Source organism: Camellia sinensis, chromosome 5 (assembly GCF_055761805.1).
Source record: "Camellia sinensis isolate YWXY chromosome 5, ASM5576180v1, whole genome shotgun sequence".
NCBI lineage: Eukaryota > Viridiplantae > Streptophyta > Magnoliopsida > Ericales > Theaceae > Camellia > Camellia sinensis.
In genome coordinates, this window is record NC_138965.1 from 143708320 (window position 1) to 143727470 (window position 19151).

A 19151-nucleotide genomic window follows, 5' to 3' on the forward strand; every position below is an offset into this window, starting at 1 on the left:
AAATAAAAGCATTCCATGTAACATCAAATTCAATGCCCTACGGGCTAACATCATTCCAAGCCAACACTTGGACACAAAAATATGAGTTCTAACTCAAATACAAGTAAAGCCCTAGGCTTGAATGTTTACATGTACTAATCAAATAAAAACAATTAACTAAAGATAGTCTTCAAACTCCAAAAGCCCAAATCCTCCCAAGCTAAGTCCTTGGAGGTAGCTTCTCACCTGAACCTGAAAATAATGTTCCCGTAAAGGGTGAGCCACATCCCAGTAGAAAAATACTAAACCAAATATAAGCATTGAATAAAGCTATAGCATTCAATAGATGGCTAACCAAGATAATCAATTATAACTTAATACAGTCTCATGACACTAATGTCTATGACATGTTTCAATTCCCATTATTATCAATATGGCTCAGAACCTGGCCAAACTTACAACAGTGAACCATATATCATATTCACATTACTTCCAATATCATATTACTTCCAATGTCAACAACACAGATGAGACTCAGGCTCATATCAAAACACTTCATACTTCCCGTTTGATACACATTGTAGTGCTGTATCAATAACATGAAAAAAAAAACACTTCAATATAATAAGCACACATAATAGTGATGCTAATGGAGTCCATCCCCTATCTCCTCCCAAACAAAATCCGGTTTAGAGGTCCATCCCCTATCTTCCCCTAAACCGTGGAGTACATCCCCTATCTCCTTCCAAACAATATGCATATGCAATGCTCAATCAATACATGTATTTTCTGTATTAATTCAATAGTCTAAATTTATGACTTAAACAAATTGATTAGTTTCAATTTTCCCTAATCCACATGCAATGTCTACAACAAACACGACTATCCTCCACCGATAGCCCAAAACAGTTATTTCTAGACTGGAAATAAATATATCAATAATTCAATAGGCGAGTGATTTAAATTATTCAACTACACCATTTGATTAATGAATTCCCCAATTTCATGAATTTAACCAAATTCCCCAATTTCCTTAAATTAATTATACAAATTAATTTATTAATACAACTAGGGTTTTTCCCAAAATTACCAAAGTACTCCCAACATATCAAAATACCAAAACCTAGAACAAAACTTATAAGATGGAGTAGGAAATCCCTACCTCGAAGAAAATAACCCGAATGGAGAAGACGGAGATGAAGACCCAAATTCCAAAGTGCTCCAAACCACCAAACGTTCAGATTAAATGGAAGCCCTCGACTCACTCTATCTGTTTAATAAAGGATCTGGGGGTAGAAACACACTCTAAATAGATCAAACCAAAGAGAGAAGGTGAGTAGAGAGAGAGAGAAGTCGGTTCTAGGGTTTTAGAATCAAACGGGAGATGAAAAATGATCCAGAAAGTCGGATCTCGGATTTTTATAACAGTCGCCCCGCTCGGGCGTGGAAAACCCCGCTCGAGCGCCACTCACAGACTCCCGCTCGAGCGACCAAACTCCCGCTCGAGCGGCGAATGCACACTCCCAGAAGTTTTTTGCAGACAGGTCCCCGCTCGAGCGCCCAACTCCCCGCTCGAGCGTCACCCACAACCTCGCGCTCGAGCGGCCAATCCCCCGTTCGAGCGTCCAACACTACACAGGACATACTGGATGGGTGTATTCCCTGCTCGAGCGCCCAAACCCCCGCTCGAGCGTACAAGCCAAAATCTGGGCAACTAGACTTGGTTCCTAAGCTCAACCAACCTGAGACGCAATAAAAGGATTAAAGGATGTAAACAAGGCACAAACAACAACCAACTCCACGGAACCTAAGTCTGGGTACAACAGTTAAAGAAAAAGGGAAACCGGGATCGCTATAACCTCCCCCCCTTAAAGAATTTCGTCCCCGAAATTAAGCATAAGTTTTTGAAAACAGGTTTTTTTTTTTTTTTTTTTTTTTTTTTTTTTTTTTTTTTTTTCTCTCCAAATTCCAACAACATAACATCACAACAATGAACAACTTGACCCAATACCGGTCCTTTCATCTCTTATCAAGAGGCATCTCATAATATATATAAAACAACATATATTTCAACCTGCATCAATATTATGCATTTTTTTTTTTTTTTCAATTATAACAGTTCTCAATATCATATTCAATTTCATGATAGAACTCTAATTCAACAATATATATTCAACATATGCAATGTTACCATAAACTTCCATAAGGAGGCAAGTTCCAAAACATTCTTCCAATAAACCAAAACATTTTCAATGTTTCACAACTTAAGACATATATAAAAGCTCTTAAGTTCAACGATAGTTCAAAATCTAAATACAAGATTACACATCAACAAACAAGTCCGGATATTTCTCACGGACTTCCAACTCACGTTCCCACGTGGCTTCCTCCACTCCGTGATGTTTCCACAAGACTTTCACCAAAGGAATGGTCTTGCCACGCAGGACCTGATCCCGCCTATCCAAGACCCGAACCGGTCTCTCCTCATACGAGGCATCCTCATCTACCTCTAAATCGGTCCAATCCAATACATGTGATGGATCTGGCTCATACTTCCGAAGCATACTCACATGAAACACGTCATGAACTCCGGACAACTGCGGCGGTAAAGCTAACCGATAAGCAACCTCGGCAATCCTCTCAAGGATCTCAAAAGGACCAATAAACCGAGGGGATAACTTCCCACTCTTCCCAAACCTCATCAAGCCTCGCCTAGGTGATATCTTTAAAAAGACATGATCACCTACCTCAAACGCCAAAGGCCTCCTCCTACGGTCGGCATAACTCTTTTGGCGACTCTGGGCTGTGACAAGTCTCCTACGGATAAGCTCAACCTTCTCCGTCGTCTCCCTAACCAACTCCGGACCCAACAAAGGTGCATCACCCACCTCGGCCCAACAAACTGGAGACCTACACGGTCGGCCATACAAGGCCTCAAACGGTGCCATATCGATACTAGACTGAAAGCTGTTGTTGTAGGCAAACTCCACCAATGGTAAGTGCCTCTCCCACGTCCCACTAAAGTCAAGGACACAACCTCGAAGCATATCCTCAAGGATTTGAATAGTACGCTCGGACTGCCCGTCAGTCTGCGGATGATAAGCCGTACTAAAAGTTAACTTAGGCCTCGTTTGGGAACAGACTATTTTAGTAACTTTTTGGCTTTTTAGCTAAAATGTAAAGAAAAAAAAAACTTAGTTGTTTGGGATAAACTTTTTGGCTTTTTACGAAAATATGTGAAATAAAATAAGATAAATAATGAGAAAGGGGGTAAAATGACCGAAATGGCCTTATAGCATGTCAGCGTACCTGTGGATGTGACAGTGACCTCTGCAAAGTGTTGGATGTGAATTTGCTTTCTTTGGACAACGCAATAGGAGGGTTGTGTGCTGTAATGAGGAACGGTCAAACTTGTACACGTGTCAAATGAGGAACGGTCAAACTTTTATTTCTTTTACAAAATTGTACACGTGTCACGTAATATTATGTAAATAATATTTACGTTCATATACATAACCATTTTATGTATATGGGATATGGATTGTCCTTTGTGTATTGTAATAATTTGTTAGGAAACATTACATTTTACGTTAAAAATAAAAAAATGTCTAATTTTTTTTTTTAAAAATCCAACAAATTATGGGAGTGTTTGGGAACTTGGCTTTTCAATTTTTTCATTTTTTATTGTTTTCAAAACAAAAATGTCTTTCAAAACCCCAAAAAACAAATCCCTCACAAAATATCATATCAAATACCATACTATTTCAATTTTTTTGTCACAAATATCACATCCAATGACAAAAAAAATCCAACTATCTTCCCAAACACAAAGGGTCTGTTTGGTGTGCCGTTTTGTAACACATACGTTTTCAATTTTCTAATTACATTTACAAAATTTAAACAACTCAAATATAAACTTGTTTGGTAAATTTCAATTACATAAATCAGTGGTCTCTGTTTATAAATTTGGCCACAAAATGTAAACTTCAAAAATGCGTATCCGTTTTGAGTTTTGAATTTTTCTTTTTTTTACCACCCAACACTAGCCACCACCTGCCACCAGTTTCCACCACCGTCTTCTGCCACCACCACTCACCACCCACCCGCCACCACCACTCACCACCCTCTCACCCGCCACCACCACCCACCACCCGCCACCCACCTGCTACCACTGCCCACCACCCGCCACCACCCGCCACCACCACCCACCTGCCACCCCCTGGCCACCACCACCTACCCTTCGCCACCACCAACACCCACCTGCCACCCACCCGCCACCATCTGCCACTACCGTCCACCGCCCGCCAACGTCACTACCATCTACCGCCCGCCGCCACCACCACCACCACCCACCACCACCCACTTGCTACCACCCACCACCTTCCACCACCACCCACCACCACCACCATCACCCACTACCCACGTACCACCCATCTGCCACCAGTACCCACCACCACCACCATCGCCCACTACCCACGTACCACCCATCTGCCACCAGTACCCACCACCACCACCCACTCGCTACCACCCACCACCCACCATCGTCACCCACCTACCCACCCACCCGCCACCACTCGCCACCACCTGCCACCGTCACCCACCCATCCAGCATCACCACCCGCCACCACCACCACGACCATCACCCACCACCCACGTGCCACCCACCTGCCACCACCACTTGTTACCCACCACCCATCGTAAACAGACGTCCATTCCGTTTTCAATTTATATTTAAAAAAAAATTAACAGATTGTAATAAAAATTTGTTTGATAATTTGTTTGGTTGAAAATGAGTTTAAAAATTTTACAAAAAACCTAAATCAAAAAAATGAGGAAACGTTTTCAGTTATCAATTTTTTTCAATTAATTTTTTTATCAAATGTAATTTATTTTCAAAATTTGTTTTCAAGTAATGTTTTCCTCAAATAAATTTTTTTTCAATTTTTTTTTTCAATTAATTTTTTTTTCCAATTAACCTTTTCGATCAAATATTTTTTTCCCAACTAATATTTTTAAATTAATTTTTTAATATTTTCCATTTCTTTTTCAAAGTTTTTCGAATTAGTTTTTTACCCAATTATTTTTGTCCAATTAAATTTTTAATTCAATTATTTTTTTTAATTATTTTTTGGTCAATTACAATGTGTGTGATCCCATATATACAATCTTTTTAAATTCCCACATTGGGAAACCATTTCCAAAATATACAACCAAGCAAACCAAAAACTTTTGTCAATGCTTGCCCCAATTTTTTTTTTCTTTTTTTTATAAATTTATCTCCCAAAACCAAACCACACACACCCATACTTTGAAAAATTCACAATTTTGTAAACTTGGTAAATTTTCAAATTTTTATTATTATTTTTTTTTTATAAATTTGACATAGGTGTCCGTTCCACAGACATGGTAATTTCTTTGATGTCCACAACATTTTCGAAAACAAATTTCGTAATGAATAACATTGACACTTTCGTTAGTAATGTTTGTGGTGTTATAGATGAAACTTGGAAAATAACATTTTAATTATTGTCAATTTGCAATATTGAAAGTAGTTCATTTGAAATCGTGATCAAATACATTATTTTTTTTATTGTATTTCTGAAATACTGATTTTTATTTTAGTTGGTTGAAGACAATTTTGTGCCATGTTTTTTACGTGATGTATTTGGGCACAATTACAGACATTACAGTTAATGCATGTAATATGTGTGCCGAAATTCGTCATGACAATCTGTGAAATAGGAATTTTGCATTAACCATACACGCATGCAAAGTACGATGATTTCGAATTTTTTTTTTTACAAATTCGTACATCTTCAAATATCTAAACAGTTTTGTATGTTATGCATACAAAAGTACAAAACAAGACATTAGTGACAGTTTTCACAAAACACATACTACGGAAAACATTTAAAAGCACTCATGGTAAACAACACTGTTCGACTACCTACCATTGCGCCAAATTTGGTATAACTCAGCCCTTATCCGGTGACGCACCTCCGCCATTTCAACGTCCTCGTTCGTAGCCACCACGGGTTCGTGCAGGGCAGCCAAATCTGCGCGATCGGGAATATCGGCATACGTGTACTCCGCCGCATTTCTGACAGCAGCAATGGTCGCATCATCCTCGCAGTTTCTGCGTATGAAATTGTGTAATGCCATAGATGCAGCCACCAACGGCACCTGGACTCTACGAAAGTCAAACCGAGGCATATTGTGCAAGAATCTCCACCGCGACTTCCAAGCGCCAAATGTTCGCTCAATCACACTCCGCAATGAAGAGTGGGCACGGTTGAACAACTCATCACGATTCCTCGGCTTGTGACGTTGAAAGTGTGGTTGGTGATAGTGGCTGCCCTTATATGGTGCGAGAAATCCCTTCTTGTTACTGTATCCACTATCTACTAGATAATAGCGACCTGTGAATGTGTACATATTAATACATTTTTGTTTCACGTGTGGGCCAAAAAATTTAACAAGTTATGGCATTGAACAAATAAACTGTGTGTACGTACCATCCACTGCAGTTGGAAAATTATATTGCGGATCCTCGGCCACAATGTTTAAAATCCGGCTGTCATGCATGCTACCCTCCCAACCACATGACACAAAGACGAAACACATATTGAAATCACACACTGCTAAAATATTTTGAGTGTGGCAACCTTTTCGGCTAAAATACGGCGCTGCTTCCGACTCCTTTATGCACGCTGGCACGTGTGTCCCATCCAATGCACCTAAACAATCCTACACAATTCGAACAATTAGGCAACGTATTAGTACCATGATGACATGCATTATAGCCGCGCAATTTTTTGAAGTCACATCTTTGTAGAATTTGCGAAAAAAAACCTCGAATTGTTGCATTTTTTTCGCACCTTAAACGGCAAATACTGTGGTTGGGTCTGCAGGTGGGGATCCCTCCTGTTTTGGAAATCTGTGGGCGGCCGACAGTGCGCGACGGTAAACTTTTTCATTGCTTTCAGAACATTATGAAAATGGCGTGATATTGTTTCACCGGAGTGTTGGAATCTTTCTTGAAGCTCGCGGTTAGGCAAGTTTTTAAGGACGTGAATGAAGATTGCAACACTCTCCTCAACGTGCAAGCCGTGGTCCCGCTCAGGTACATGCAACCCGAAGTTGTTCACTAGTGTGCCACATAAACGGGTAAAAACGACTTTGGGCATGCACAGTTCATAGCGAAATCTGCCACTGTGTCCATTATACAATTCCAAAATCCATGCCCTCCCCGTCAAGATGGACGTCCGACATGGAACTTTAAGCACGTGCGCCCTGTAGTAGTCGGAGGCAATTCTGTACGCTTCAACATAATTATTATTCATTGCAGTCTGCCACTCGATTGCGAGCGCCGCGACATCATCACACATTTCCTGCATCCGTGCATCGGTGTCATCGTCGCTTTCCATGCCTAAATCACATAACTCCAAATAAAATCAGAAGCATAAATAACCAATTTATTTCATTTGCATAAGTTCTTCTGAGACCTTCTATTGTATTAAAGTAGTTCTGTTAGCAATGGTGAAATCGTGAAGACATTTACTTGATGTATAAATAAGCAATTTTTTTTTTCCTTTTATATGACTACTAAGCAATACAGAAATTGCAGTGCGATATACAAAAACACAATGTTAAATTAAAATATACAAAAATAATAACTTAAATTATTTTGCTTGTTTAGTACCTTACAACGGGTCTAACTTCCAATTTTTAAGTTGAAGGCTTCAATACACTGGACATGTCTATCTGCAAGTAGCTACGCATTTGTTCAAATGGTCCAGTACAGCTGATTTACAACCACTGTTTACATAACTAAGAAGCTGCAAATTGGAAGAGTGTAATCAGTTTCATTAATTATTGAAATTTAAAATTGTAAAATCCATAGCCAATACCCAACCAATGCACATCCATAATTAGAAAACCAGGCAAAGAAAAGGAATAGCATAACCATCTCCCTACCAATTGTCCTTACAAAGCATAGTTGAAAACATCATGTAATTAGCGAATACATAACAAACAAGTTCGAAAAGAAGTCCAACACAAAGCATTTCATTAAAACACAGCCCTTTAGCAAATATAAGCGAAGTCCAACGCATAAGCGAAAAGAAGTCCAACACGTAACCCATAACAAGTCCAACACACAGCATAGTTAGAAATGAAGTCCTTGATTGCGCAATATGCTTGCAAGAGTTGGAGCTGCTGTCGTCCTCTCTTTGTCTTGTTGCTTCACCTGGAGCCAGCCGATAATGCCTTCATCGGAAGGAATACTCATAACCATCTCCCTATTATTGGGCACCTCCATAAGGGAAATACCGAAATGGAGCAGTGGATTAGTTTGTTCAAGTCCTTCAATTGCATAAAGACGTCGTATAGCTTCGGCCATAGCGACACTTTGTCCACCGACAACATGGTTAACAGTGAGTTCCTTACTTTGTGTCTTCACCGAATTCACCAAATCATCCATTCTTGTTGCCAATGCTTCTGCCCCGGTGATTCGTTTCTTCTGCACGGCTGTGACAGATGAGTGCCTCCTTTTGCTACCACTACCGGATGCGGTAATGTTTGCAGATTTCATCATGTTTGCAGTTTCAGAGGCACCCAATTCGTTGCTGTCTGTAGAGAAGTCTGCACTATCGGACTCCCCTTCCACCTCCAGTTGGTTCCGCATCTCACCAGGCGTCCAAGCATTTTTTCCCGTTGCCGCAGCCCCCGTGAAAACACGACGCATTAATTCCTCGTGATCCAACCTCTTTGTTCTAAACTTGCAACACTCTTTGTCAACCTGTAATACAATACAATGAGAGTACACCATTACGAAAATGAATAACTTATGAATCTGGGAATCTGTGCATTATGAATGAACCAAGAAAATTTTAAACTACCAACATTCAAGTATTAATCAGGCATTATGAATAACAAATTTGACTGGATAGTGCTGCCCAATAACAGATCTGTAACTGTCTGGCCAATTCTATGATTACACATTGCTAACAGGTAATAGATTAATCAAATCTGTTCCAATCTGTTATAATCTGTCCAGACGGGGATTATGTCCAGACAGGGATAATCTGTCGAGGAATAGAAACTGTCCAGACATATTTCTGCAATAATCTGTCCAGGAACAATGTTCAACACAGCAAAGTAAAAATAATATTCATAGTAGGGCATACGTAATGGAAGATCTAATCTGCAGAAATGATCAAAATTGCATATACGCAATCCCACAAAGTGACAAATACTTTAAAACCCAGCTGTTTCAATTCCCAAAGACTAACAAATTAATAAAACCCATAATTGAAAGTGCCAAAACCATGTAATCTCTCCAGGAAAATTTTGCTGCACACATTATTGTAACAGATTATTACTTTTTTGGACAGATTATTATATGATAGCCAATTGAAATTGAAATTCCCAAGATCTTCCAGTATAGGCTTTTAAAAATATAAGCATATGTTGTCGTCATTCATTACACATTGGTGGAGTTCATTACATCAATGACAGAAAATGGGGAAAGCAGTGAAAAAGAAAACCACATCATGATAGATCCAATTGTGAAAGAAAAATTAAGGTAGAAATCTGAGGCGGTCTAGGCAACCATAAAGTAAAAAGTGAAATCAACTCTTGACAATTATACATTTCACCATTACTGAGATGCTGAGGAAAGTTTTCAAGAAGATCAAACAAAGGTTTTAAAAAAAACACATGACATGTCATGCCAAAACTAGTGTAACCACAAAGTGAGCATCACAAAATTATAAAACATGAGTTCAAGTCATTACCTTCTCCATTGTAGCCCACCATTCATCCGACGCATTGATGAAGCCAGTCTCTTGGTCGAACCCAATTCCAGTGGGGCCTTTGCGGCTATCCATTAGTTTCGACCATGCACGCCACTCTGCCTTTAGTTGGTTGTACTTATTTTTCAGTTGTTTCATGCTATGTGTCAACCCAGTCGCTGCCTCAAAAGTCTTTGCCAAAGACCGGTACCCATTCGAATTTATTGACATGTGCGGCCTGTTACCTGCATCTATTTCCTTGACAACAAGTTCCAAGTAGATACGTGTGTTCTCCCAGTCCCAATTGGCTTTGTGATAAGGTTTTGGGCCCTTCCCTTTCCCGGAAGGGGTACGAGAGCCGGATCGAGTTGAAGCCATGCGACTATAGAACATTATAATTTGCATTACTTATTAGTTTGTTGTGTGCATTACTTGTAGTTGTGTTAACCATATGTTATTATGTTTGTCCAACACATATGCAGTAGTAAAATGACACGGACAAGTAATATATTACATAAGGAAAGCATAGTACGGTAACAAGCAACACGCGGATACATATATCACATACGGAAACCATAGTACAGTAACCATCTAAACACTGTTACATATATTACATACGGAACAACAAGATAGCGATGATGATGGACAAAAAACATGTGACAACTTTAAGTACACGCAGACTCTGTTCAATGTCAATCAAACGCGCCTCAAAACGACGAACATTGTCTCTGTCATTCTCAGCAGCCGTTTGTCGGCCATATTCGTCACACCACCCAATCCAATTGACACATGGCTGAGGTTAAAAAAAGTTTTGAAATTATTAGTGACGATTTGACAAGGTAATAATCCCAAAGAAGGTGAAGGGGCTTGTACTCACCACTCCACGAGGGCATTGGTAGTACGCACGTCCTGGATTTTTGGCGGACCGAGAAATCTTGACCACACAATGCCCGTACCCACAAGCACACATAGGGCCTGGTTGCGTTGATGTCGCAGTAGACATAAATGAGGCCATGTACTCTGTGATGACGTGTTCGATGACATGACAGGCACAACAAAACAAGTAAACAGGTGTGACACTTATGGTATGGGATAAGTGTATTGTGTAAACAAAACACAACATTATATTTACAAAAGGGAACATATATTCTTCCATTTTCAATAGGATTGCTTCCCTAGTCATTTACGTGCAACTGGTTGAATGCTAAGAAGCGCAGAGGCAAAGACGGGAATTTTGTAAAAAACTAAGATACCGACAAGACAAGACAGAAATACAACAAAAGAAATCTTTTTGTTTTTTTTTTTTTAAATTTCCATTGCTATGTAAGTAAAGCCAAATTTAGGAGACACTAATTTAAAAGGCATTAATGTATCTAGGTGTATTTTTACATTCTCAGTTTCCTGTCTTTGTGTTTATATATTTTAGTTTGATCTTAATGCATCTTTCTAAATCATATAAAAAATATCACAAATATGATTTGAGGCATGTTTAAACATAGGACACATGTATCTATGAACTGTGTAGTTAAAAAAAAGACATAAGTCATTCCACGTGACGTGTCCAACACAGAGATGTATCCCTAGCATGTTGGTGCCCCATACATTGACACAAATACTTCATAAGTTGATTGAGTTGTCAAGTGTCTCAGACTTTTCCTTGCGTTTGATAATGTGAACATAATTTACACTTGTGCTTTGTTATGACAGATTTATAACCGAGAAATTAAAATATTAATCATGATTGACCATACAACAAGCAAAGAGCTTGAAAATAAAAGTAACAAAAAAAAAACAGAATCATGGCAAACCAATAATACCAAAATAGCACATGACACAACATTAACCATATATTGATAGCATTACAAGTCAAAGTCAACATAATCACCATATATTGATACCAAAATAGCACATGACACAGCATTAACCATAATTAACCATATATTGAGCCGTCTATTTGGGCAACATTAAAATTTGTAGTCTCAAAAAACTAGGTAGGTACGAAGGCAACATAATAACGTAAGATCCCACCAAAGCATTAACCATATATTGATAGCATTACAAGTCATCCTTGGATTAGCAGTTTGAAACTACAAACTTGTGTATTAGATTAGAAAGAAATAGAATGTTATGTCATGTTAAAATATATGCACATTTACATATATATGTATGTACATGTGTATTAGATTAGAAAGGAATAGACTATATTCATGCATATGTATATGCATAAAGATCTAGAAAAAGTACTTGAATAGATGTTACACAAACATCCTGATCATGGAAATCATGCTCACCAACTTCACAGTTATACAGCTACTGAATTCATGTCTATGTTCCATCTATTTAGCACTTTTTAACAATCGTATCACATTTCCATGAACACTATGAGGCAAGCGTGACGTAGAAAAATGAAAAATAAGAAAGTGTCAAGCAGAAAAATGAAGACCTTTATACTATTTTGTGAATTTAAAATACAGCTCCATGACCTTACCTTAAACAGATAACCTTAAACAGATTAAAAATCTTAAACGCATGCAAACAGATTACAAAATTTAAGCAGATTAAAAACCTTAAACAGATTACCTAAAAATATAGCGCCATGAAATGTATACATTACCTTACCTTAAACAGATGACCTTAAACAGAAATGTTAAACAGTTTAAAAATTTGAAACAAATTAAACATTTGTGAAAATTGTAAACACATAAAAATCAACATTACCTTGAACAGATTAAAAATCTTTTGCTGAAGTACATTGTTTAAACACTGAGACATATGGAAGATGAGTTTGTTGTGGAAATTCGTATGATTCGTTGTTTTCTAGTGACAAATTTTCTTTTTTTCTCCCCCCTCCTTTTTCATTATAGGGATTGAATCCACCTTACTCAAAAGATTAACAGGGACAACCAGACTGCGACATAAACAAAAAGAAAATGACCAATTACTCACCAACGTTATTGTGATGTGTTCGTAGGAATCACAATGGTGGCACTTGTAGCTAATTTCACCAAATTTATAGGAATAGTATAAATGAAAATTTCATGTCAACGTATTGCACAATTATAACCACAGGGACAAACAGAATACTTCCAACTTGTTCTATTAATACAGACTACTTCGTCCTATTTAGGGGGCTTTCTTGTTAGGGGAAAACTAATCATAATACTTCATCGTATGTAGGGGACTTTGTTGTTAATCCCCCCAAAAAAGGCGTTGTAATTTTTTGTTAATGCGTATGAAATAGGCAACGGTTGATACACATACAGCGACAAAGACAAACAGAGAGCGAGAGGGAGAGAGGGCAGACTGTGCACATATACAAAAACCAGAGCAGAGAAGTCATGGTTATGAGATCCACACCCCCCCACCAACGGACAACCCGCAATATTGTCTATTTCCGGTACGTGAAAGAAACCCTAAAACCCCCAACATAATAGGCCAGTTTCTGGAAAAATTTACCCAACTCGAATGTTGAAGACAAATTGGAAAACGACAATGGTCAGACAGAACGACAGACACACACACACAGACAGTGAGAGCGCGAGAGAGAGAGAGAGAGAGAGAGAGAGAGAGAGAGAGAGAGAGAGTTCATACATACATACAAACCAAACAGAGCGTACGACGGTTGGGAAGCCATAGCGAAATGGAAACAAGAGAGGCTGAAGAGAGAGAGAGAGAGAGCGAGAGAGAGAGAGAGAGCGAGAGCATACCTGCAGTTGGGGGGGATCGTCGGAGGAGGGACTGCTTTTCCATTTGCCTTGGCAGACTATCGTCGTCTCTTGGTTCCTCTTTCTCTTCAGATCAGAGCTGCTACTATGATCCAGCCGTGAACGAAGGGTCATCTTCATCTTCACCGTTTGATGTAGCTGCACAGCCGTAGCTACTACACTCTGTGGGAGAGTAGGTCTGCTGACATCCCCATCAATGTTTGACATAAAGGCAAGGGTGAAAACGAGATAAACAAAATGAAAGAGGGGCAAAACGGTCATTTTACACAACAGCTGGCAGCCTTCACGTGCAGGTAGTGTATATAGGTTTTTAGGGTGACTTTTTGGCTTTTTGGCTAAAACAGAAGCATCCCAAACGAGGCCTTAGTGCCCAAGGCACTCTGCAAACTCTGCCACAACCTAGTAGTAAAACGAGGATCTTTATCTGAGACGATCGTCACTGGGACCCCGTGCAATCTCACTATGTCCCGAATATACAAGTCGGCAAGATGGTCTACCGAATCTCTCACGCGCATAGGAATGAAGTGCGCCGACTTAGTCAACCGGTCTACAACCACCCAAATGGCGTCACTACCCCGCTGAGTCCTCGGAAGGCCTACAACGAAGTCCATAGTGACATGCTCCCACTTCCACTCGGCAATAGGCAAGGGTTGTAGCAAACCCACTGGCCTCTGATGCTCGGCCTTCACTTGCTGACAAATAAGGCACTTAGACACGAAAGCTGCCACATCTCTCTTCATACCCCGCCACCAAAACTGGCGACCCAAATCCCGATACATCTTAGTGCCTCCCGGATGCACCGCAAGGCGTGAATGATGAAACTCTCGGAGTACCTCCTCTCGACAAGACTCCGGCACAAACAGACGGTCTCGGTATCTCGCACTCAGGTCGGGATACACCGTCAAACCCTTCTCAACCTTCCCACCGGAAATCTTCTCACGGAGGGATTCTACCTCAAGGTCACCTCTCTGAGCCTCTAACACTCGAGTCACAAGTGTAGGCTGTGCAACAACAGAAAACAAGGCCGCAGCCTCAACGGATTCGCCCAGAAGTAAATCAAACTCCCCAAGTGCACCCAACATCTCCCATTCCCAGATGGCTATACTAGCTATGTCACCAACAAATTTCCTGCTAAGGGCATCGGCCACCACATTGGCCTTCCCCGGATGATAATGCAACTCGAAGTCATAATCTTCAATAAACTCCATCCACCTCCTCTGCCTCAAGTTCAAGTCTTTCTGTGTAAACAGATATTTCAGACTCTTATGATCCGAGAATACCTCGAACCTCTCACCATAAAGATAATGCCTCCAAATCTTCAAGACAAATATCACAGCTGCTAACTCTAAATCATGCGTAGGGTAATTCTTCTCGTGAATTTTCAACTGACGTGAGCCATAGGCAACTACTTTCCCTTCTTGCATCAACACACAACCCAGACCCTCACGTGAGGCGTCACAATAGACTGCATAACCCAGCCCCCTCTCTGGAATAATCAAGACTGGAGCGGTGGTCAGTCTAACTTTCAACTCCTGGAACGACTTTTCACAAGTCTCACTCCATACAAACTTGACTCCCTTTCGAGTCAAACTAGTCAAAGGTGAAGCTAACCTGGAGAAATCCTTCACAAATCGGCGATAATACCCAGCTAACCCCAGAAAACTGCGGATCTCAAACACACTCTTAGGCTGTGCCCAATCTTGCACTGTTCAGTCTTGGATGTATCAACAGACACTCCTTCCCCAGAAACTACATGGCCTAAGAACTTGACCTATTCTAGCCAGAACTCACACTTCCCAAACTTAGCATAAAGCTTATGGGCTCTAAGTAACTCAAGCACCACTCTCAAGTGTTCCTTGTGCTTCTCCTCAGAAGGTGAATAGATAAGGATGTCGTCCACGAAGACGACTACAAAACGATCTAAAAATTCCCGGAATATCCGGTTCATCAAATCCATAAATACTGCCGGTGCATTGGTTAGCCCAAATGGCATCACCAAAAACTCATAGTGGCCATACCGCGTACGGAATGCCGTCTTCGGAATATCCTCCTCCCTGACTCTCAACTGATGATAACCCGATCTCAAGTCTATCTTCGAGAAACAACGGGAACCCTTCAACTGATCGAACAGATCATCTATACGAGGCATAGGGTACTTATTCTTAACCGTAGCCCGATTCAATTTAAGGTAATCTATACAAAGTCTCAAAGCACCACCTTTCTTTTTAACAAAGAGGGCTGGTGCTCCCCATGGCGAAACACTAGGACGTATATAGCCCTTATCTAGCAACTCCTGGAGTTGGATCTTCAACTCAACTAACTCAGCTGGGGCAAAACGATAAGGTGCCATAGAAATCGGCGCCGTGCCGGGCACTAAGTCAATAGAGAACTCAATCTCTCTGTGAGGTAGCAAACCAACAAGGTCCTCGGGAAAGACGTCCGAGTACTCACAAACCACTCTTGGCAACACAGTTTGGGTCTCATTACACTCACCACTTTCAAAGCTAGCAAGTAGACCACTAAGCTCACTCCGCCCTCGTAGATCATACCCTGGTGGCAAAACACTACTAACCCGGTCCCCCAGAAAATGAAAACACTCCCCGCTCACGGTACAACAAGTGACCCTCTGGCGGTAGCAATCAATTACTGCTCGGTATGACGATAACCAGTCCATACCCAAAATAACATCAAAGCCCTTCATGGGCATAACTACAAAAGGAAACGGAAGTCTATGATCGGCAACCTCTATATCACAACCCTTGACACCTTGTTTCAAGATTAATTCACCCCCAAGAGGTGACACTACACAAATAGGGGATGCTAACTGTGCTAACTCCAACTCCAAAACAGATGCAAATGCAGCAGACACAAAGGAATGAGATGCACTCGTATCAATCAAAACACTAGCAACCGAGTTACAAAACAAGAAGGTACCTCTCACAACTGATGGTGCCGGCACAAGATCCTGCGCGGTAACAGCGTACACGCGCCCAGAAGACCTCTGATCAACCTGCTCACCCCTAGGAGCATAAGATTGCTGCACCGACTGGGATGATGAAGCCCCCTGATTGGCCCTCAAGGCCTGACCCGACTGAGCTGGCTGCTGACCCTGAATCTGCCTCAAACTAGATGCACCAGGTGTGCCACCCAACTGCGGGCAATACCTCTTCATATGCCCTGGCTGACCACACTGATAACACGAGAGTGGCTGGCCTCTACCCTGACTCTGGCTCTGAGATCGAGCCGAAGATGATGCTGCTCTCTGCACTCCTCCCCTCTGAGGACAAACTGGAGACTTGTGGCCCAGCTGGCCACACTTGAAACAGGTAATGTCTCCCTGACTGCCTTTCCCCGAACTAGCACTCGGCACAGGAAAAGTCGATCTAGAAAAACTACCCTGAGACTGCTGAGGATTAAAACCCTTCTGTCTCCTACCATCACTCTGACCATCCTGACTCCTCTTGGAGCCCTTCTGTCCTTCTTCCTCCTCCTGCATCATGATTTCCATGTGGGCTGCAGCATCAACCATACGCCCATAATCCCAAATCATAGTTCCCCCAACTCGCAGCTTGAGGTCACGCCTCAATTTCTTCTCAAACTCGATACAACGGCGTTCCTCAGACGCCACCAACTCAGGTGCAAACCTGGACAAGCTAGTAAATGCAGCCTCAAACTCGGCCACTGAAGAACTCGACTGCTTAAGCTGGCAGAACTGGTCTCTCAACTTCTCCCTAACTGCTGGAGATAAGAACCTCTCCTGGAAAGCATTCACAAAAGCCTCCCATGTACCTCCTATACGACCCTTAGTGAACTTCCACCACTGACCCGCATCCCCCTTCAGCTGGAAAGATGCCAAGGTCACTTTCAACCCCTCGTCTTCGATGCCAAGCATCTCAAACATCTTCGTTGTCTGTTCGAGCCATTCATCTGCCTTAAGTGGCTCTTTAGGATCACCCACAAATTCATCCGGGTTAGACCGGAAGAACTCCCTCTTCAGAAAGGAAGGTCCTGCATCCGCAACAACAACCCGCGCTTGATTCTCAGCTCTGAGAATGCCTACTGACTCCCTGAATGCCCCTGCTATCTCTCGGGCTAGAGCGCCCATAGCCTGCTGGCCTACTGGCTCGGCCACATTGGCCTGGCCAATTCCCTCCTGAACTGCCGGAATCTCCTCTGGCACAGGCACCTCCTGCCTACCCGGCCTACCACGCCTACCGCGTCCTCGTCCTCGTCCTGACATCCTAATAAAGGAAACAAAGACGTTAGCACATTAATAAATGTGCTGAAGCTAAACACTTGCGTCCTAATGCATTGGACAACAATAATTCATTCCACGTAAGCACATAATCACATAAGCACCTACGAATTTCATTCCTGGATGATAATAGTTCCGAAGCGTTACTATAGTTTCGGTTGGAAGCAGCATTGATCAAGTGTCTTTCCGACAAGACTACTAGAAACTCAAGGGTCTAATTAACATCCTAGAAACTACGTTCCATATCCACATAATCACATAGACATGTTATCATATAAGCATATAACATTTCACTAAGTCTCTATCAAACGAGACGAACCCAGTGTGATACTAATCACTTCCCACGTACCCAAAGTATTCAAACTCGGTACGCTCTGATACCAAGTTGTCACGCCCTCAAAATAAACCCATTATATAAATATCATTGACATGCAATATTTAAAGAAAACAATTCATTAATTCATTCATCAGAGTGTTACTAAATAAAAGCATTCCATGTAACATCAAATTCAATGCCCTACGGGCTAACATCATTCCAAGCCAACACTTGGACACAAAAATATGAGTTCTAACTTAAATACAAGTAAAGCCCTAGGCTTGAATGATTACATGTACTAATCAAATAAAAACAATTAACTAAAGATAGTCTTCAAACCCCAAAAGCCCAAATCCTCCCAAGCTAAGTCCTTGGAGGTAGCTTATCACCTGAACCTGAAAATGATGTTCCTGTAAAGGGTGAGCCACAGCCCAGTAGAAAAATACTAAACCAAATATAAGCATTGAATAAAGCTATAGCATTCAATAGATGGTTAACCAAGATAATCAATTATAACTTAATACAGTCTCATGACACTAATGTCTATGACACGTTTCAATTCCCATTATTATCAATATGGCTCAGAACCTGGCCAAACTTACAACAGTGAACCATATATCATATTCACATTACTTCCAATATCACATTACTTCCAATGTCAACAACACAGATGAGACTCAGGCTCATATCAAAACACTTCATACTTCCCGTTTGATACACATTGTAGTGCTGTATCAATAACATGTAAAAAAAAAACACTTCAATATAATAAGCACACATAATAGTGATGCTAATGGAGTCCATCCCCTATCTCCTCCCAAACAAAATCCGGTTTAGAGGTCCATCCCCTATCTTCCCCTAAACCGTGGAGTACATCCCCTATCTCCTCCCAAACAATATGCATATGCAATGCTCAATCAATACATGTATTTTCTGTATTAATTCAATAGTCTAAATTTATGACTTAAACAAATTGATTAGTTTCAATTTTCCCTAATCCACATGCAATGTCTACAACAAACACGACTATCCTCCACCGATAGCCCAAAACAGTTATTTCTAGACTGGAAATAAATATATCA

At 40.9% G+C, this 19151-nt stretch overlaps 1 protein-coding gene and 1 long non-coding RNA gene across 2 annotated transcripts; both read right to left on the reverse strand.

Moving 5' to 3' along the window:
- Window positions 1-5733: 5733 nt before the first annotated feature.
- LOC114292651 (uncharacterized) lies at window positions 5734-6726 on the reverse strand. The gene is made up of 2 exons (XR_014330254.1): window positions 6495-6726; window positions 5734-6398 (listed from the first exon to the last, which is right to left on the reverse strand). It is a non-coding gene; the product is annotated as an uncharacterized LOC114292651 (long non-coding RNA).
- A 1229-nt stretch (window positions 6727-7955) lies between these two features.
- On the reverse strand, window positions 7956-11809 carry LOC114292652 (L10-interacting MYB domain-containing protein). Its single transcript, XM_082869934.1, has 3 exons — window positions 10651-11809; window positions 9777-10566; window positions 7956-8779 (listed from the first exon to the last, which is right to left on the reverse strand). The coding sequence occupies exons 2-3, from the start codon at window positions 10176-10178 to the stop codon at window positions 8147-8149; spliced, it is 1035 nt and encodes a 344-aa protein (XP_082726060.1). The 5' UTR covers window positions 10179-10566; window positions 10651-11809; the 3' UTR covers window positions 7956-8146.
- Between the last annotated feature and the right edge of the window lie 7342 nt (window positions 11810-19151).